The sequence below is a fragment of the Condylura cristata genome, unplaced genomic scaffold (genome assembly GCF_000260355.1).
Source record: "Condylura cristata isolate star-nosed mole 26May11 unplaced genomic scaffold, ConCri1.0 scaffold00027, whole genome shotgun sequence".
Classification (NCBI taxonomy): Eukaryota; Metazoa; Chordata; class Mammalia; order Eulipotyphla; family Talpidae; genus Condylura; species Condylura cristata.
Genome location: NW_004567128.1, coordinates 17,035,810 through 17,056,238, shown reverse-complemented (window position 1 = coordinate 17,056,238; position 20,429 = coordinate 17,035,810). Strand labels below are relative to the sequence as shown.

Genomic DNA, 20,429 nt, shown 5'->3' with positions numbered 1-20,429 from the left:
CTCCCGTTCCCAGCATTAAAGAACTATAGAATCTACCAAAGGTGGATTCTGCAAGAACTAACAATGAGCCTACCCAGCTTGGGATGGTTGCAGGACAGTGAGCATTCCAAAGAGAGGGTCACCCAGCTTTGCCTGGGTTTGTGGCTCTGGGAATGCACCGAGATGGGAGTCTGCATGAGCAGAAGCCAGGACTGGAGAGTCCCAAAGGGCATGGTTCCGGTTCTTCTCAGGGCCAGGGTGATTTGTATGTTTTCCGTAGTTTGGGCCCGTCCCTCATTGGGCGGCTTTTGCACGGGGCTGGGAGGAGGTGCCTAGTAGCTGCATTTGCATATTTAATAGGCTGTGCGCCCAGGTGCCGTATGCCACCGCCAACATGGACTCACAGACGAGTTCACAGTTTAGAGCCACTTCGTTGAGGTACAAATGAGGGGAGAGCTGAGTGAAGGAAGCCTGCAGCTTCACTCCACAGAGGTCACCACCTTGGTGGGGTAATTTTGATAAATAATTTTGCGTTCATGGTTGATAAGGAGCTAAGTGCCAAGCCAAGCCAAACCAAAGCGGTGTTGACTGGTCGTGGAGGAAGAGGATGGCGGAGAAACTGGTTTTGCAGGGTCCTAATAGAATAAAGAGGGGAGACAGAGTAGAGGCTGGAAGATGGGGCTTGCTCAGGTCTGTTGGATCCAAACAGTCCTACGCAACAGATATATTCGCTGGACTGCCGGCCACCCTGCACCATCGCCGACATTCCTGCAAATGAGAAAAATGCTTAATTTGTTTTTCTGTATTGAATTAGGTGAGTGAAACATCTTACAACCGTGTACGTATAGTGAAGGAAACGGAGGGGTCAAAAGTTTAAGTTGTTTAATGAACACAGTTCCTTAATAGCAAAAGCAAAATTTCAACTGAGGCTTTTAAAGAAAACCAAGCCCATTGGCGGCTACTGTGCCATTCCTCTGTTCTGAAACCCCAACTGTTTTAAGTCCTTGGTTAACAAGTCTAATGTTTTTGTACATATCCATTGTCAGAAGAGAAACAATTTCATTTTAATTATTTTTTATATTAGTTTTTTTAAAAATGCTAAATTACCCAACCTTGATACCCCAGAACCCTGGAGTGATGTTAAACCTAATACATGCTATCACAGAGACCAACTAGTTAGAATAAACTAGCCAGTTAACATGTACTCAGTGTGGATGGAATCCATTATTTCTCCTTACTAATTCACCCTGAGGTTACCGTTATTTTTTACTAATGATTATGACTTTCCACTTTCTGTTTGTGTGTGTGTGTGGGGGGGGGGGTTGTCCAGGGACTGCATTTTCTTATGCTATGTGTTTTCCACATGTAGGTAAAAAATGTAATGAAAAATATCATGGCTGGATTGCAACAAACCAACAGTGAAAAGATTCTCCTGAGCTGGGTCCGACAGTCAACGCGTAATTATCCACAGGTTAATGTCATTAATTTCACCACCAGCTGGTCTGATGGGCTGGCTCTGAACGCCCTCATCCACAGTCACAGGTAAGGAGAAGACGAGACTAATGCATTCATAACCATCCGTTTGGAGACTGGCCATTTCCTTCTGTGTGGTTCCAGATCATTTGTAACCCCCACTATGTTAAGTATGCTGGCTGTATCGGAGCATTCACTGGAGTGCCCACATTATGTATAATCATTTTTATGGTTATAGATCACTTAGTTGTTTAAATATTTAATTACTGGACCATGAATGTGATTATGGTAGGAGAATGGGCTCAACATAGTTGAAATTGGGACTCTGCCAGAAAATCAAGGTCAAATTCTAACTTGGCTAAACGCGGAGCTGGTCTTTGTAGGGTAAGTGAAGATCACTCAGACATGTGTGCCATTGGTCCCTGTAGCTGCGGGTCTGGAATGCAGAAGGCACTTGGGAGAGTGAGCTCAGGGCGTGCGTGCCTGATGAGGGACACCTGGCATATGGACTGGGTATGTGTTAAGTGGACACACCTGTGCCTAGGAGGCCATGGGCGATGAGGGCTGCCCCCGAGATTACAGCGGAGACAGCCCAGAGAGCAAAGTTTGACCAGGAGCCTGGATGCCTGCCTGCTAGCCCGGCTCCCCATTCCCAGCCCCCTTGCCTGTCCTGTGCCTGCTTGCCCCACTAGAAATGGTGTAGAAAAATCACTGGAAGCCTGAAAAATCCACAGAAAGCTCCACGATTGTCCTTTACCTGTCTGTGGAATCGACTGAGAACCTGCCCTGTGCCAGCTGGCACCACAGTCTCACAGTACAAATAAGTTACTGAGAGCTAAGGATGGTACCGAATTCCCTATGAGTAATGCACATAAATTAGGGTCAGACTAATAGCTGAAAAATATTTCTCTTGGGGCCTCTCTGATGGCACAAGGGATTGAGTCTCAGCACTGTTAAGCTGTGGGGAGCCACTGAGGCACAAAGTCCAATCCCCAGCAGGGGTCCTGGCCCACATGGTGCAGCAGACCTCTTCTGCCGCCCACCCTGCTCCTCTCAGCAGTGTGTTTCAGCCAGTCTGCCCGTTCTCCCCACTCTGCCTTTTGGTGAATCCTCTCACTGCCCCCCACACCTCCGGTACCCCAGTTCCTGTATATATAAATGAATCTCTTAAAAAAGAGAGAAGAATGTTTCTCTTGGCAGGTACACATTTAGGTAACAAATACTGAAAGACCCTGTGTGTGTGTGTGTGTGTGTATTTATATTTTGGGGTTAAAGCTCTAAACATCTTAGCAAGCAAGAAAAAGAGCAGACCACAAGTAATTTTATGACCATGGCTTAGAATTTCAAAAGAAACAGTTTGCCCTGGAAAAGCACAGCATTCACTATAAAGCAGGGAAGCAAATTTCTTCTGTAACATTTCATAAAAAGACACTTAGATGTGAGATAGTGAACAAAGTGTCCATAGCTTTATTCTGCACATTGTTATATTTTCTAAGATGACAGAATCACGGTTGTCTGTCCCTAATGTAAAGTGGTTTAATAAATTATTAACAGTTCAAGTAAAACAAAACAACATGGTGAGTTTGTTTATTATATATAATGCGCACACACACTAGGTGTAATATCTAAACAAGTTTACTCTGAGGAATAGCTGCTTAGGTTCCCTATTCCGCACCTCTCTCTTAACACAGCCCAACCCCAGGGTCAAATACATTGGCTTATCAGATGTGCTTGGAATGCCATTGGACTGTCCCTCCCTTCATTTTCAGTGTGGTTCATCTTTTTCTCACTTTGAGTTTCCCCTTCTTGACGAGGCTACCATTCTCTTATACCACTCTTGAGTCTAGAAAAGTCCAGAATGTAAAATTTCTATAGGCTTAATGCAGGAGAGCTCTAAATAAGCTGCTTTGTCAGTTGTCCTGCTCCAGCTGGGTTTAATTAACCCCATCCAGACTGTTTCCAGGTGAATGACTCAGCAACCTGATTTTCCAAAGGAGGCAAGCTCTCGCTCAATTGGCATGTTAAGCAGTGTTAACATGGCGTTTTTCAGAACCATGACACGGTGGAAACTATTCCACAGCTTCAGAACCACCAGCTGAGGAGGGATGGAGACATTCCCTCTGCGTTCTAAGGCAGCTCTCCTTTGTGGCTTCAGCTTGGGGCAGGGTGTGACCCTAGTGACTTGACATTCATGTACGCATTTGCAGATGAACAGAAATCCCGAGCTGGTTATGTGGGCCTTGTTGGCTCTCTAAAATTTTTTCCATTGGGAGACATTAATCCTGCAATCATATTTACACACGACATTTGTTGATATGGTATTTCATGAGTTGTCTGTATTTGCAACTTATACAGAAAACATCCAGATTGCCCTGCGGCGTCTGTCCCGACCCCTCTTTCTCTCAGAATATCCTCATACATTCTCTTCTGTCATATTGAATGAATCATCTGTAACTACCTTTTCAGACTTTTCAAGAGGTTCCTCACAGTTGATAATGCTCTTTCACGAATCATCTCCCTCTTCTTTTTGTTTTTTGACAGATGTTCATATTATTTATCTAAAGCCAAAAAATGGTTGAACTTTCTGTTTCAAGGTGATTGTTATTGGTACACTTCGGAATGTCACACTGTCCTGATTTCAATAATTGAGTGACAGTTATGTGGAGCAAAGGTGTGTCTTTAATATAGAACATAGGAATTGACAGAGCCTCTCTGAAGTTTTTTTTTTTTTTACAAATTTAAGGCTAAATTATAGCTTAGTATGTAGGAAACTTGGTACATTAAAACACTTTTCTACTACAGTGCAGCTAAAGGAAGTTTTCCTTTTGTGGAAAACCGAAGGGTAGTTGATTAGAAATGTGCTCAGCATATCCAGATTTTCACATTATAGTTAAATATTTTTCCTAATGCCTTGTTTTAACTTATTGCACAAGAGGTGGTTAAAAACTCCCCAGACAAGGTGGGGGCACAAAAGAACAAACTGTTTTTCATGACCCCTGTCCTCCTAATCCATCCCATTCTACTTCCTGAGAGTAGTCACTGTCAGCAATTCCTGCTATGTTTTTTCTGATAATTTGCATAATTAATTGTTTTTACTTCTTGATTTGTTAACTTCTAAAAGTATATGAACTTACTGCTACCCTGCAGCCCAAAATGTGGCTCCTCTTCCCCATATACTATAATCATTTTATTATTATAATTGTTACCTATTTAAACGGTAAGGGGAAAGCTTTTTCATCGAATTTAGATTATCTTTTGAGTAGTTGATAGAAAGGGTGGAGAAGTCTCCTCTGCTCTCTCTTCCATTGTGTTACTTGTTCTTGCATCAGCGATATTTGTGATATTTATATCTGTTCTGCCAGTATGTGCTCTTGACTTGAGTCTATAAAATGAAATACAGTACTGTTACTTTGTAAATGTAATTAACCTTAGAACAGAGTACTAGTAGAAATGGATGTTTTTAAGCAATTATTGTTTTGTAGGCAATTTGGAACTAAAATTTTCTATGGATTTCTCATGCCATGGATACTCTCTTTAGCCCCATTACACATATTGGGGAACTGATCCACAGAAAGGTTATGTCATAAACCTAAGACCATTTGGTAAATATGTAGTAGAGCTGATTTGGAATGTATAGAGCACGCTGCTACCCACTAGATTATGTTGTCTTACTTATGCGGTCAGTTTCCTCAAAAGACCCATGATCCTTGGTTGCAAGCTCCTATTTATTGAGTTATGGTTTAGGTTTGATACTTTCCTCTAGCGTTGGTTTGTTTTGTAATTTCCCATGCATTTCACAGTCATAGCTATTTAAAAAGTTAATAAGAGAACTCAAAGGTACTGCTTTTTCAAATGAAAACATTGAAACCCAAATAGATTATATGACTTGATAACATAAACTTTCACAGGGATGATTAGTGACCGAGAAGGGGATGAGGATGAAAGGAAAAGGGTTGGAATGCAGAAGTAATGCACTTTTTAAAATCACACTAATTTCATCTTGTTTTCTGTATTGCTGGTGAGAAAACTTGTTTTTCATACTCTCCAACCTGTATTCTTTTCCCCACTGCCTTAGATAAAATATTAAAGAGGAGAAAGAGGTTCCATGGCAAAATTAAAACTTCCCCAAATACATTGAATTTAATCTTATTTCTTGTAGTCCTCTTACTACTAGCAGCAGCTCCCAATATATACCTATTTTAGTTTCTACAAAAATGTTAGCTGTTTAGGGGAACCTTGAGAGAGAGAGAGAGAGAGAGAGAGAGAGAGAAAGAGTGTGTGTGTGTATGTATGTATGTATATGTATATGTGTGTGTATATATATATATATGTGTGTGTGTGTGCATTAGTTTAGTGTATGTGTGTATATATGTATATATATGTATATATGCACACATTAAGTTATTGAATACGCATACATTAATATATATATCTAATACACATACACTAATATATATATATATAATGCATACACATATACTAATCCATCAAATCTCCCATATATACCCAAATATATATATATGTAAATATATATATTTGGGAGATTAGATAGATTTACTAAGAATTGCCCAAAATTCTGGTGAATTAATATTAATTGGGGTTGGAAAAATTAAAAGGAAATGAGTCAAATGAACAATAAAGTTGTATATACTGAATTGTGGTTTTAGAAAATAACAACTAAGCCCATCCTTGTAACTTCATCCCCTGTAGGGCATGAAGGGTTGACGGGTTCCACTGATAGGCCCCTGTAGTGCTCTAGTTGCATGTAAATAAAATCTATTTGAAGATATGATCAGGTATTTATCTAGATAGAAGTTTCATTGCTCTCATTGGATTCTGAAAGGTATATGTGAATCTGAAAGGGTGAAGAGCAGTTTAACTAATGGTTTCCAGTGTTGTGTTAAATTGCAATTACCTAATGGCCAAGACCTTTTCAGAAAGTAATCCCGGGCCCCCTCTTAATCATACCTCCTACCACTTTTCTTAATGTAATCCAAAGCTTCATTTTAAGAATCCCTTCAACTTCAGAAATATTTCTTGATGTTAAATTGTAGAAAACCTCATGTCAGCTTTTTTTTTTCATATTTAAAGTTCAACTTCACTATGATATATGCTTGTCCTCATCAGATTTAAGTTCCTTAGATTAAAAAATTTCTCTTATACTGCATTTTCTCTATTGTCAAGAAAATGATATTCATATAGTATGTGCTCATCCATTCTCTGGTGTTGAACCTCTGCTAGGTGTCAGGCTGGTTGTCTAGAAGTGAACATAACTGACAAGAAAACGATATGTAACATTCCAGTGGGGAAGGCAGGTACATAGTCAAGATCAATTAATATATAAAAGTTAACGTGCCAGTGATGATAACATAAAGTGACGAAGAAGCATAGTAAGATAGCATGTGTAAGTTTGACTTGTGATCACTCAATTTTATATGTGGGAAAAGCAGGGAAGGTCCTATCAATAATGTGGGTTTTGTGTAAAGACCCAAAGACAGTGGAGGAGTGAGCCATGTTGATTTCTGGAGGAGGAGAAAGCTAGGCAGAAGGAACAACAAATGAGAATTCAGGCAAGTGTGTAATGGGTTGGAAGAAAATAGAAAGACAAGAAAAATGATCAGAGAGTTAATGGATAAACAGACCATATAGGGCTTGCAAATCACAGTTCAGTTAATGAATTTATTCCATTGATAATCAGGGATTTGAGAACATAATGAAACTTTTGAGCAGATCATTTGGGAGACTCAGCTGAGAAGAGCTGAACAAGAGTGGGAGTATGGGAGCAGTTAGAAAGTTAATGCAATAATCCATGCAAAATAAAATGGTGGTTTGGATTAAGGTGATGACAACAGGGATGGGGAAAGTAAAATTTTGGACGTTTCTTTCTTACTGAGTGTCGTACGAGTGGAAGCCATCAGAGTTGGCCCCAAAGTATTTCATCTGAGTAAATCTGAGTAAATTTGAACTTGCATTGATCATATAAGAAGGAAGAAATACAAGATAAGGAGAGAAGTAGGTGGGTTTTTGGGGCGTGGACAGGAATGAATACCACAATTCACTTTTAGGCAGTTGTTTTGTGATGATTCTAAGTGGACATACTGCATAAGCAGGTGAATATAGAATCTGTAGGTCAGGGAGGTGATCTGAGCCGGACTTACAAAATTGAAAGTTTCCAGAAAATGACTGGTATTCAAAATCTGTGAGATGAAATTTATTTTTTTCCTGTTTGGAAAAGGTAGAATAAACTATCTTCTCTTTTCTTTAGGATTTTCAATTCAAATTGTGATATGTTTTTAAATGAGAAGTGGTTTTGATGCGTTATGTTCAACTGTTACGGAGTATGGGCATGGGTTATCAGTCTGAAATCAGAGTCGAAGTGAATCTCATGAAATGCTCTAAAAATTGTTTCTGTCTCTGTGTGTGTGTGTGTGTGTGTGTGTTTCAGGCCAGACCTGTTTGATTGGAACAGTGTGGTTTGCCAGCAGTCAGCCACACAGCGACTGGAACATGCATTCAACATCGCCAAACATCAGCTAGGCATAGAGAAACTGCTGGATCCTGAAGGTTGGTACATGTCTGAACTGTTTATGTTTTTAGTATAGTTTTCATGTTTCTTGCCTCCCAATTAACATTTCTACATGCTAAAGGCAAAATGAAGTATGTGTTGTGTGTACATACACACATATAGAAATGTTTGTCTATATCTCTATCCCTATATCCCGATATTTCAGGTGATTTAAAATATCTTTTCTTCTTGCACTACATTATGAATTGCCCTGTATTATCTTAAGTATCAAAGTGCCAATATCTAAAACAAAATTGTGAAACTTGGGGGAACAATCCCGAGCCGCTAGAATGCATATATGCCTCACGGACAGAACATCCTACATTTAGAGTACACGGACTCCAAGTCATTATAAAAAGCTCGTGTTTTGCTTATTCTGCTGAGAGAGTTGATATACTAATCAGCTATAATTAATTAGTTACTCTTGCCAGTTTCATTCATATACTCTATAAACGGCAACATAGTTTGCTGTTTAAATCAGGAACTCTATTCCTGGCATTTCTTCAGTTATAATTCGTCACTCTTGGGGAAGTCCTCTGTTGGATGATTATTCCCCTTCTGCTGCTTTAGTTTGTCAGGCAGTACTGTATTAATATTTTTATTATATTACACTTAATTTCATTGTGATTTCTGGGGCTGCACAGTCACACATTCCAGACACGTGAATTAGAGAGTTAATGACCTCTGCTTTTCTTCTAGCCTATCAGGCACAATTTTAGGTTGCCAGCTTCTTTGAAATTGCAGACTCTGATCTCTCTTTCATAAAGCTTCGTCATACTTTAGCACCAGAAACTAGAGAAGTAGTGGCAGTTGGGTGGATATTTGTGGTATCAAAAAAGCTGATCTTTGGGCAGCTTACAATTCCATGGTCTTTGGCATGTTGAATCAGTTCCAAATAAGGGGATTCTCAAATGGTGGTGATAGGTCCCACAGGAAAAGATCAGAAATAGCTCAGAGGATAGCCTTTCACCACTGAATTTATCACTACCTTGAATGTAACCTGTGTTGCATGTCCAGAAACCTTGTTGTCTGAGCATATTTGATTGCTTGGAAGACCCCTGTGGTACTGTGGTGGTGTTATGGGAGGACATTAACTTAAAACCAGCTTCACCAAAAAGAGCTGTCAAAACGGAATTTTGCTTATTTTAAATGAGATATAAAACTACCACAAACCCCTGAATACGAATATCTAGTTGACCTTTGCATTGCTTTTGGGAAACACATGTCCTTTGGGATGGAAGATTATAGCAACAAAAATGTGTTTGCTAAGTTGAAATCAGACTAAGTTCATTAGATATGTTTCTTTCCCTGTAGATAATGTGTATCTGAGTGCTGATTCCTAGTACTTTTTTTTGTTGATTTGGTAGAGGAGCAACATCCTCCTGCCCCAGTTTAGCTCTAAGAGAGAAACTGGATTAATCTTATCTCCTCGCTTTGAAGTGTGGGGCAGAGTTGCCTCATTGTTGACTTCTAGTGCCGATTCATATGTTTTTCTCATACTCAAGTGAAGTAGAGAGGGCAGACATAATGAAAATACAGAGTTTAACCCCTGAGAAATGTGATGGTGTATGAATTTGAAGGATAAGCCTGCCAACAGGTTTTTATTTTCACATCTTGCGATTAGTTCCCATGACTTGGTATATATCCTCCAGTTATTCTCGTGCACAACCCAGCCTTTCATAAAATAGTAAGAGCAGGTTGAAATAGATCCTTTTCTTTTTAAGTGATAAAATAGCTGTTGATCTCTCATTTCACCCTTGAGTCAATGAAGTTGGGGTAGCTAGATAGGCATGCACGTTACTCTTGGAGTGTAGATTGATGAACCTGTAATAGAAATGGGCAGTTACATAAATGATATAGCATAAAGTAGCCTGATAAACCAATTCTGTATGCTCTTTTAAATAGAAAAATCTGTGTTAAAATGCACTTTATGTCGACTATAGAAATAACATTATGATATTTCAAACTTGACAATTCAAAGTCAACCAAATATAATAAGCTGATTGATAGAGATCATACTACTGGTTGTCGTTTTATTTTGCCAATAACATCTTAAACTTGAAAATCCTTTCTATTTATGGACTCCTTTTTAATCTAAAGAGCAGTCTGTCTCATAAAATGGTTTATTAAAATTTATTTATGGGAGTCAGTAAGGTGAGATTCAGCATAAATCTGATACATATTTTTAAGTACCTGTCAGTTGCTGCCTATGTGTTAGGGAAATACTCAAATATGTATTTAAAATTATTGTTTATTATTTTTCAAGAGATGACATCAATGGTAACTGAAAGAAAAATATTACCAAAATCAAAATATTTATTAACTGATTTGTTAGTCGTAAGAGACAGAGTAGCGTGTCTTAGAATCTAAAACTTTGAACACTCTCTTAAATATATATAATGGGAGATTTCTTAGACTTCTTTCATGCCAAGTATGTAATTATCTTTGAGAAGTTCATATTTTTATTTAACCAAGTATGAGTTCATTAGCTTATGCTTGATGATGTCAACTGTTCTCCAAGCAATTTTCATTTCATATTTAATGTCTCTTAGGAAGTTAGTGAAACATTTTTCTTTTTGTTTGGGGAGATATTTTATTATTGGGGGATTGAACTTATATTTGGCTTAAGAAACATCTGCTGAATAATGTTTTTAGAATTCTAAGCATATGCTCCGTTGATTAGGTTGGTTTATAAATTAAAAAGTCACTGATACAAACTTTAGAGATTTTCATATCTTGCAAGTACTGAGTGTTTTTTTTTTTTTTTTTTTTTGGTTTGGCTGTAACTGGTATTTTGAGGCCTAAGCTTTGGTGTTCATTAGGATTGCCTTTTAAAATGAGGGCCCTCCCTGGTGGCACAGCGGGTTAAAGCACTGCACTGAGAATCTAAAAGCCACCTCCTCATGAGTTCGATTCCCGCCTGCCCCGGAGGTGACCATATGGTGTGGCAGACCTCTCCTGACCCGCCCACTGCTCCCCTCAGCAGTGTACTTCGTCGATCTGCCTGTTCTGCTCCCCATTCTGTCTCTGGTGAATCCTCTCACCCTCCACATCTCTGGCCTGCACCCCAGTTCTATATGAATAAATAAATAAATCTTAAAAAAAAAAATAAAAAAAAATAAAATGAACAGCAATGGGCATTAGCTTAAGCAATTTCAGTTGTTCCTGGTGTGTTTAAATGTTAATATATGAAAAAATAAGTAGTGATAATGGTGAAGTTATTTAAGTTATGCATCTTTATGCTCGTATATAAGCAGTGTAGCTCTTTCAAGATATATCCTAGTTTGAATCCAGCGATTCACTTTCTATTACTATTCCCACTAAGATGTGTTGTGCATGCACCATGGGTTTCATATACAGTGTTTGCTCACTTTCAAGCAAATTTGTCTGTCAATCCACGTGACACTTTTTGCATTATGAGAATGCTTTGTCAGCTTTTTTTCGTGTGAATAACAAAGTAGTGATGTTCTTAAGGGATAAAAATTGTGCCAGATCTAGACAATATTTGTGTACTACTAAGGTAGGCCACTTCCATTTGGGACATGCACTATGGTGTGGAAATGTCCTAATTTACTTACCAGGATAACTTTAGAATGAAATATAAATGATGAGAGTAAAATGTGATGAACACAATGGCTTGTGAGAAATATTTGTATGGTCAAAATAACATTTTCAGATGAATTAGTTTGATTTTTATCCACTTCATTTTAACTTCATGTGAATGGTCACAGACAATTTTATTTTCTGCTTGGCTAATCCCTAGCATCATTCTTCAGTTGTTTCTGGAGTCTACTCATTCAAGAACTAGCTCTGCCTTCTGGAAAATTTTACTACTGAAATGAATGGTCTCAGGCTTGACTTTGCTTGCATGCAAAGTCTTTAAAACGATTCTCCAAAGAACACATACAACGCTTGCTATAAAAAATATATGTTAAGTCCTCTCCTTTCTGATTTGATAGCAGTTTGATCAGGTTTTTTTTTTAAATCTTTGTTGCAATTAAGAGATTATTAGTGCATGAATGAGGAGCATATAGGACCCCAAATTGTTACGAGGTGCATGCTCTGAAAGAAATTCAGCCATCCACAAATGCAAAGTCAAAGGAAGCAGACAGTATGAAAGTTCTTTAATAGAATTAGTGTGCATAGAGACAAAGAAAGGATATTCTAAATAAAACTCTGGAAATTACCTGTTCCCTCATGGACAAATTCTTAGCCAAGCTGAGTGGACCTGAAAGCTTGCCACAAGTCTAGCTACCTTCTGGAGGAGAACAACAAGAAAGGGATTAAGCAACTCTTAGAAAGCTGAGACCACAGTACAGTCCACATCAAAGTAATAGGTTCCATTGTTAACTTCCCCACACGTCTCTTCCCAAGTATGTCTACGTGTTTCTGTTCAGTGTGTCTCCAAGTTCTGTCCAGTAGTACAGGTTATAAGCTAGGTGTGCAGAAGCAGGAAAGGGGTCCCACCTGTGTTCATGTCATATAGGTCTCCCTGGCCACTCTGCTTTGTCCCAAGTTCCCAGTAACACCCCCGTCTAGAGTCCAGTTTATGGAACACTGGGCACTGCAATCCACGGCATTTGCATGTGAGTGGGAGTGAGGAAAATGGCACCTCTCTTCCATCGAGATAAACATTTAACAACACTTTGATATTCGAACAATAACTGTTAATAAGTGATTTATACTCAGTTTAAGTGGAAAGAGAAACTCTACAAACTCAGAAGGAACTAGTTAATTTTATTATTGGAAGTTCTTAAACTATACTCACTTCATATCTCATAGATTTTTTTCCCTAGTTAAAATTGTTTACAGAAAATATGACAAAGTTAGAATTTTTCAGTGTTGTCATTTATATATGAATGTATATGCATATATATATGTAATAACATTGTATGTAACTTTTCAACTAGAAATGCCTATTGCAAATATGAGTCCATAGAGTCAAATACCTGCAGTACCATATGTTCTTTTTCTATATATTAAAATATTTAACTGTATACATATATATATGTATATGAATAAAAACAGCTATTGCCTTTTTGATGACAAAATAGCCATTACAAAATACATACTATTTTTTGCCTTTTGTATTATTTATCTATATCCTTATCTCTGGGACAGAGTCTGTAGAGATATTATAAGTTTTTATTATCTAAAACTAAATTCTGAGTTTCTTGGAAGAGTAGTTCTTAGTCTAGTTATTGTGTTATAGAAAGCAGAAAGTATTATCTGCTTATGTAGATAAGATAATAGCAACATAATGTTCTTATTATGTCAGCAGGAAACCACTTTTTCCAGGATTTCTTTTTTAAAGAAAGATTAAAATTTGATCATTAAGACCAAATTATATTGTTTAATAGTGTTAAATGTAATAATAATGAAAATATTTCTTTAATTTTGAACTTCAGTGGATTGCCATTGAAATGAGCAAATTAGAGATGGCATTATTGTATTAGCAACAGATTGGGGTACATTACTAGCTTTAGTGTTGCTGTCTTATTTGCTTAATGTATTCAGCACAGTATTTTAGCAAAGGAATTTGGGATAACCTGTGTTAAATAATTTAAATATATGCTTGTATTAGCATTGCTTAGAGAAAATAGTAACATACAGATATGTATAATAATTATGCTTTAGGATTAATGATGGCCAACACAGAAGTCCAAAGAAATGTGATTAATAATATTCCTACCTTGCATACCATTGGATCCTGTTAGGTTACTTTTTAGAATATCCTTGAATATGTTTAGTTTTTATCCTGAAACAATTTTTTTTTCTCTGCCTTTTGTTCATGGGCATCTGCTGCTACTTTGATAAAAATTAATGTATTTTTATTAACGACAACTTCACTATGGTATTTGAAGGCATCCTTAGTTTTGTGGTTGCTAAAAATACCTCGAATAGTTAAAATACCTCAAATAGTTAAAAATACCTCAAGGGCCAAAGGGACAATACGTCACATATGAAAGTAATACATGACAAAATAGATTTAAACAGCTCTGTATGAATAAAAGATTAGCCGTAGTAGTGCACAAATATAATATTAACATGAAAATCAATATAAATATATCATACTTGTATTGGGATCAGGTTATTATAATAACTAAGATATTAGCTGTTGCATTCCTCTTTCCCTGTGAAAACTTCAATTACTTGTCACAATACCAATTAAAAAAATACGTTAACACATACGTGCTAGTAGTTTGAAAGCCAACAAAAGGCATGAAAGAGGTGAGGGCAAGAGAGGATGGAATGGAGAGAGAAATAGAAAAAAGGGAGAATATAGATGTAGATTTTCATTCTTTTCTTTTTTCTGTATTACTCTCAATTCCAACAGCACAGAACACCAAATATTTTCAGGGCAAATTTGAGCAAAAGACTAGTAAACTGAAGCTATTTATCTTCTGATCCATTTTAGTTGTTTTGACAATTAATTTGATTAAAATAATTGCCAGATTAACCCACTTAGGCAACAAGAAAACCTGTAGACATTAAAAGGAATACCTATGTGTATGTGTGGATTGAATTTACAGTTTTTATATCATTCTCTGCTTGCCTTTCATGTTCTTTTTAAATTTATCACAATTTGACTTCATGAAAAACATTTGACAGTTTTGTATTGTTTCTTACAGGAATTGCTTTTTAAAATAAATATTCATTGTTATTGTCAAGTGACATAGTTTCTCATGCAGTTTTAGAAATTAAATAATGAAACAGTTCAATCGCTTGATATGAGATTTGCATTGTATGTGAGTGTATAGACTAAATTTTCCCTGAAATATCTGAGCAGAAACTTTGTCTTAAATGACTGGGAATCTCTTTCCCAGGATTTTTTTTTTTTTTACAATAGCTTTTTACTTAGTAGGTAAAACATAAGGCCCTAGGCTTTAGAGACGTGATAGTGAATGACTTACAGTTATCCACTATTTCAGCAGTTGGGGTTTTTATGCACCATGCCCCCATGACAGTATATATGATAGTTGGCGGGTGGTGTCCCTACATACAGCATCACTAGGAACCCATCGGATTGTTAAGGAAATACTAGGAAAACATTGTTGCTTCTTTGCTATGATTTTAATAAAACTCATCTGTGAAGCAATAAATGTGGTATCAGTTAAGTTCATGATATGAGTGTTCCACAGTTGGTATCTGTTTACTTTTTATTACAGAATGTGTAACCTTCATCAGAAACATTTTGAATATTTAAATAATGAGAGAAAATGATAATAAAATGGCATGCATAACTTCAGTGTTTCTATGGAAATTTCTCTAAGGTTTTAATTAAGTCATTCATAATGTTTGGAATTAAAGCATATGTTGCTTATAGTTGGGATGTTTTTATTCATTTTACTGTCTTTAAAATGGAATTGTTTGCTAAATATTAAGATGATGTCACAGAACGTGCAAATGAGTATCTGATAACTTTCAAATTGAGTACATGGAAAATAGATACCATATTGATTCGTATTTTCAGATTGCACAATCATTGATTTAAAAGTGCATGACCATTTAAAAACTGAAATATAAATATAAGATGAAAATAAGAGTTGGGTAATTGATGCGCTGGGGTCTTGGTTGATGCCATTTAATTCTTAAGACCAGGATACTTTCTTATAATAATGGGATTGAATCCTTGTAAAAGAGAGAAAACTTTACAGTAGACCTGTGTTTATACTTAAAAATAACAAGCTATTAAGATTTCTTGTCTTAGACCAAACTTGTGGGGGTCATGATATCTACTTGACAGATGAGCAGTGTTACTGTTATTAAGGTCATGGGGACTTTATGTATTATCAACGTTTATTAAACTGGTTGAAAGCATTTGTACTTTTCAGAAATAACCACTTGTTTTACAGTATCATTTGTGTGCTATTTTTTGATACTGACGACTAAGCCCTATCTCAAACTGAAGCACAGTATTCCCCAAAATTATTTTTCTAATTTGTCACCAGTGATATAAACACAAATATGCGAAGTTCATTTAGCTAAAGTATGACTACAGTTTAAGTAAGATTACCATGTTCTAGGAACTTCACAAACTTTATCTTATTTATTTTCACTCAGTAACACCAGAACAGTTTATTCTTATTTTGTAGCTGGAGAAATTGAGGTTTGGGGAGCTTTGCTAAAACTAAGATCCCACGCCAGTGGTTAGATGAACTGGAATCAAGTTCAGGTTTCTCTCTTCTTAGCATCCTAGGACTTTTAACAGAACTGCCCACTAGCATCATCTGGGGGAGCTTTACAAAAACAGTGGAGATAGAATAGATACTCTGAATTCATTGGTTGGAGATGGGCCCTGAAGCCAGCAAATTTTACAAGGCTCATCATGTGAAATTTGGGTGGACACATAGACAAGGTAAAAATAACTGCAACCAAATGGTTGCTTCCTTGAAATACACTTATTTTAGAGGCTAAAATGCAAAACCTGTCATCTCAGGGTTTGTTTCAACTTCTGTTGTTTACTTCCTCAAGAAGTGACTGAGCTTGCTGTCCAGGTCTTCAATTACTGGATCACTGCTTATTGCTAGCAGTCCTGTCATTAATGAGAAATGGTTCATCCACCAGATAAAATAGAAATAGACTTGTCACGTAAGGCTGAGCACCAGAATGCTCTCTTTAGGATTAAAGGACTTGCCTTATCTCCTGTTCACACAGCTCGCTCACTCTCCCATCTCTTCTGTTCATTACTTCACAGACGAGTTTGGGACAGAATGGCATTCATACTCTGCACAGAGATGGTCCTTGACTCTCTGTTCTGTTATTTTTCCCTTTTCGCCCTTCCATGCTCACTTTTTTATTGATAACACTCCATTTTGCATTACTTCATGGTGGTGGTGGGGGACACCTTTGATGATCCCTTTATGCAGTAAATACCTTTTTTCATTGGTACAACTGAAAAAGTCTCTTATTCCAGAGGTAAATAACAAGTAAGAGATAATAAAGGATAAGTGAAGGATAAAAAAGAAAAATGGCTTTGTAAGTCTTTTTTCAAAAAACTAGTTTGACATCCTTAAATCCTTAAAAGAGTGGATAGCTTTAACTTCATGGTTTCTGATATTAATGCCACCCAAGTTTGATTTTTATCACAGGTCATAATCTAGTGTTAGTTTTACAAAACAGTTTGTATTTCAGCCAGATATATAACTTTTAGTGCTAGGATATAATGATCGTTGGAGCAGTGGTCAAATCATTTTAGTTGTAAGGGGATCAAATTGGCAGTAATAATGTCAAATTTAATAGAGTTCAATCTAATACTACATTTGCTTCGATATGTAAAAGCACACAATGCTGGCGATACACTGGTATGAAACCTTTATGACACTGGATAGCCCAGAAGCAACGAAATTGCAGTTTTGTTTGTCCTCACTCATATGAGATGCATAGAGCTGTTGTGAAAAAGCGCCAAGGTTAGTGCGAGCCACGGAGGCAAAGAAACTCAGGCCTGGATTTCCCACCAGTATTTAATGGAATCCTGGTCATAGAGGCTAGGCCTGCAGGTCTCTTCACAGCCCCTTCACGGGCACACGAGGAGTTCTTCTTAGAACAAAGACATGATAGCCTACAGTTTCTTAACTCCGCTTTTTAAATTAATCACTAAGTTCCCCCTAACATTACTGTAGTCCCTGTAGTTCTCTCCAGACAAGACATGGAACAAATAGAGGAATGAATCAAAAAGTGTGATATATGTATACAATGGAATATTACTCAACAGTCAAACAAGACACATGCCATCTGCTGCAACATGGAGAGAGCTGGAAGTGATTATGCTAGCAGGAATTAGAAGAAAGAGAAGCACCCGATGATCTCACTTAACTCCATTGTTTTTAAGGAAACAAGATTCTAGTCATATTTCAAAGCAAACTCAGATTAGTCCAGTCCTGAATTTAGCCATTTATTCAAAGGGCCAACCAGCTTTGGGTAATTTTTTTTTCTGGCTTTAGTTACATAATACTAGGAAACGTTCTGAGCCGCCTTTTACTCATGCCCATATTAGAATCAATTATGTCTACCTGACAGTCCTGTGAAGATTAAGTAGCAGCTATAAAGTGTTTAGCCTGTAATACAGGTTCAGAAACAGTAACTTAAACATGTCAAGTGCCTGAAATATTATGGAGATTAACTGTTACTTTCCTTTCTACTCCTACAAATTACCTTAATTAGGGAGAACTGATCTTACTATTTTGCCTGTCTCTGGGATAAATGCTGACTTTCCCCAAATTAAGTAAATTGCAGTTTTCCCTGTGACCCTCCCACTCATTCCGGCTTCCTAATTTGAGGGATATTTCTGATTCACAGCTGGATTTCTAGATGTTGGTCTTTGACATTCTTGAGCTCCAGAGTGTTACCTAATCCTTCACAAGACATCAGCTACATCTCGCCTTTCTCATTTTCTCAGTTACATACACATGCAGTTAGTTCTGTATGAAAGATTTCTAGCAAGATTAGTTTAAAATTATAATGCCTATTCCTATAATTACAGTATTTGTAAGACACGAATTAGCACACCTGAGAAAATACAAGTTTCTCTTCTGTAACTACTGAGATTTTTTTTCCTGCATAATAACATTATTTAACAATGTGTGGGTGATTGGACGAATTCCAAAAAATCTCTGAAAAACTCTTCGGAAACCAGAGTAGCATTTGTATGGTGTGATATTTATTGAACATGTATTAAGTGCCAGGCACAGTAAATTAGTACTTTATAGATATAATGTCACTTTACTCCCATAAAAATCTTGCGAGGGTGATCTTATTATTGTCACTTATGGTGGAAAAGTTTAAGTAATTTGCCCATACCACTCAGTGAATTAAGTTGAGTTTCTGCAACTACTGAGAAAATACTCATCATTCAAAATACTTCCTTCCCTTTCCCAGGATTTTTCCTTTGCATTTATCAAAAAGTTATTGTCTATCACAGGACTGATTCGTTTTGTTTAACATGGAGATGCATCATTTACCTGTTTTCACGTATGCTGGAAATAAATCCATTAGTTACATAAACTGGAACCAGACTTAGATAGTGGATTCTGTCTTTTTTGCTATGATGTTTCTCTAAGTTAATAATGAAACAATGAATCAAAGTGGAAGGAGGTTTACAAATCTTTCAGGTTTGGGACTCTATACAAGTCACACTAAAGTTATCAAAGAGAACCATTAAAAGTTACCTGTACATTCCCCTCTACTCTCCCTTGGTTAACTATTAACATAGAAAGACATGGCAAAGGCATTTCTTAAGGTGTGCCAAAATACCTCACTCTCTCAAGTAATTTCCTCAATCAGTTTGTGATGTGACTATCTCTCATCTAGATTGAAATTCCTAAAATATGGCTGGGGTGCAGTAGGGGAGGTATTGAGATTATTTGAAGAACTAAATATCCACAGGCTGAATATTAAATTACTTTGTATGGCATATTTGTGTTCATGGGTTTTTGAGTCAGTTGAGAACTTGGTTGTTGACTCTCATACAATCAGTTGGGCGAATGTACACCTTGGAAGAGTATCTTAGAAACAGTTTCATTATGTTTTAGCAGTGGAGACACTGTACATAAAAGTGTTTAAAGTGAAATGACTATACATACATCAGGGAAAAGGGTGTATCTTTTGAGCTCTTTTGAGAAATGATTTATTTAAAATGTATAATGTTCTGTAGTCATATGGAGAAGCCCTTGATAACAGCTATCTTGCATCACATAGAATATAATTGTAGACCATGCTATCTAGGGGGTGAAAAATTAGGCAGTATGTTTTTTTTTTTTCCCACTGAAGTAACAATGGTTTATAGTAATGTTGTAGCTATTAATGCAAAGGGGTCTGAATATAGATAGCAAGCAGGAGTTAGGGAAAGATGAGTCTAATACAATGAGAATTATAGAACACTTAGGTATTTAGAGAAGTACAGGAGCCTGGCTAGAAAAGGCTGAAAATAAGGACAAACCTACTCATTTCAAAATATAATGAGCAAACATTAAAATGAATATAATTCATGTATAAAAGTGAAATAATTACATGTAATTTTCTCTGTACTGGTGTATTACCAGTTTTTCTTCCACCAGAACATATAAAACCTGCATGTGAAAAGTGAGAAAAAATAAAGCACAGAATATAGGCTATTAAAGAACTAGGAGATAAGAAGTTAATCTTAACATTTTAAAATACAAGTAAATGTGCTGGTTTAAAATATTAGTTGCAATAAAATTTTAATACTATCTGATATAAATTTTCTATTATCTGATATCTGTGTATTCATAGTAGGTGGAAATGTTTTAAGAAAAAATGCAAAAGTAAAAACTTGATAACTTCCCTATGTTCTTAAACCTTAATATATGCTGGTGAAGAAAATGGCGGTGCTTGAAGGAATATTCTCATTTGTTTACTGTTATCTTAGATTGAATGAGCAATGCTGAATAAC

The 20,429-nt window shown here is 36.7% G+C and overlaps 1 protein-coding gene across 1 annotated transcript in view; it reads left to right on the top strand.

Annotated features, from left to right (window-relative positions):
* DMD (dystrophin) overlaps positions 1-20,429 on the top strand; it is a 1,782,468-nt gene that overhangs the window by 317,384 nt on the left and 1,444,655 nt on the right. The window contains exons 6-7 of the mRNA XM_012730297.1: positions 1,349-1,521; positions 7,898-8,016. Of these exons, the coding sequence (XP_012585751.1) occupies positions 1,349-1,521; positions 7,898-8,016 (292 nt within the window). The remainder of the gene's footprint in view (positions 1-1,348; positions 1,522-7,897; positions 8,017-20,429) is intronic.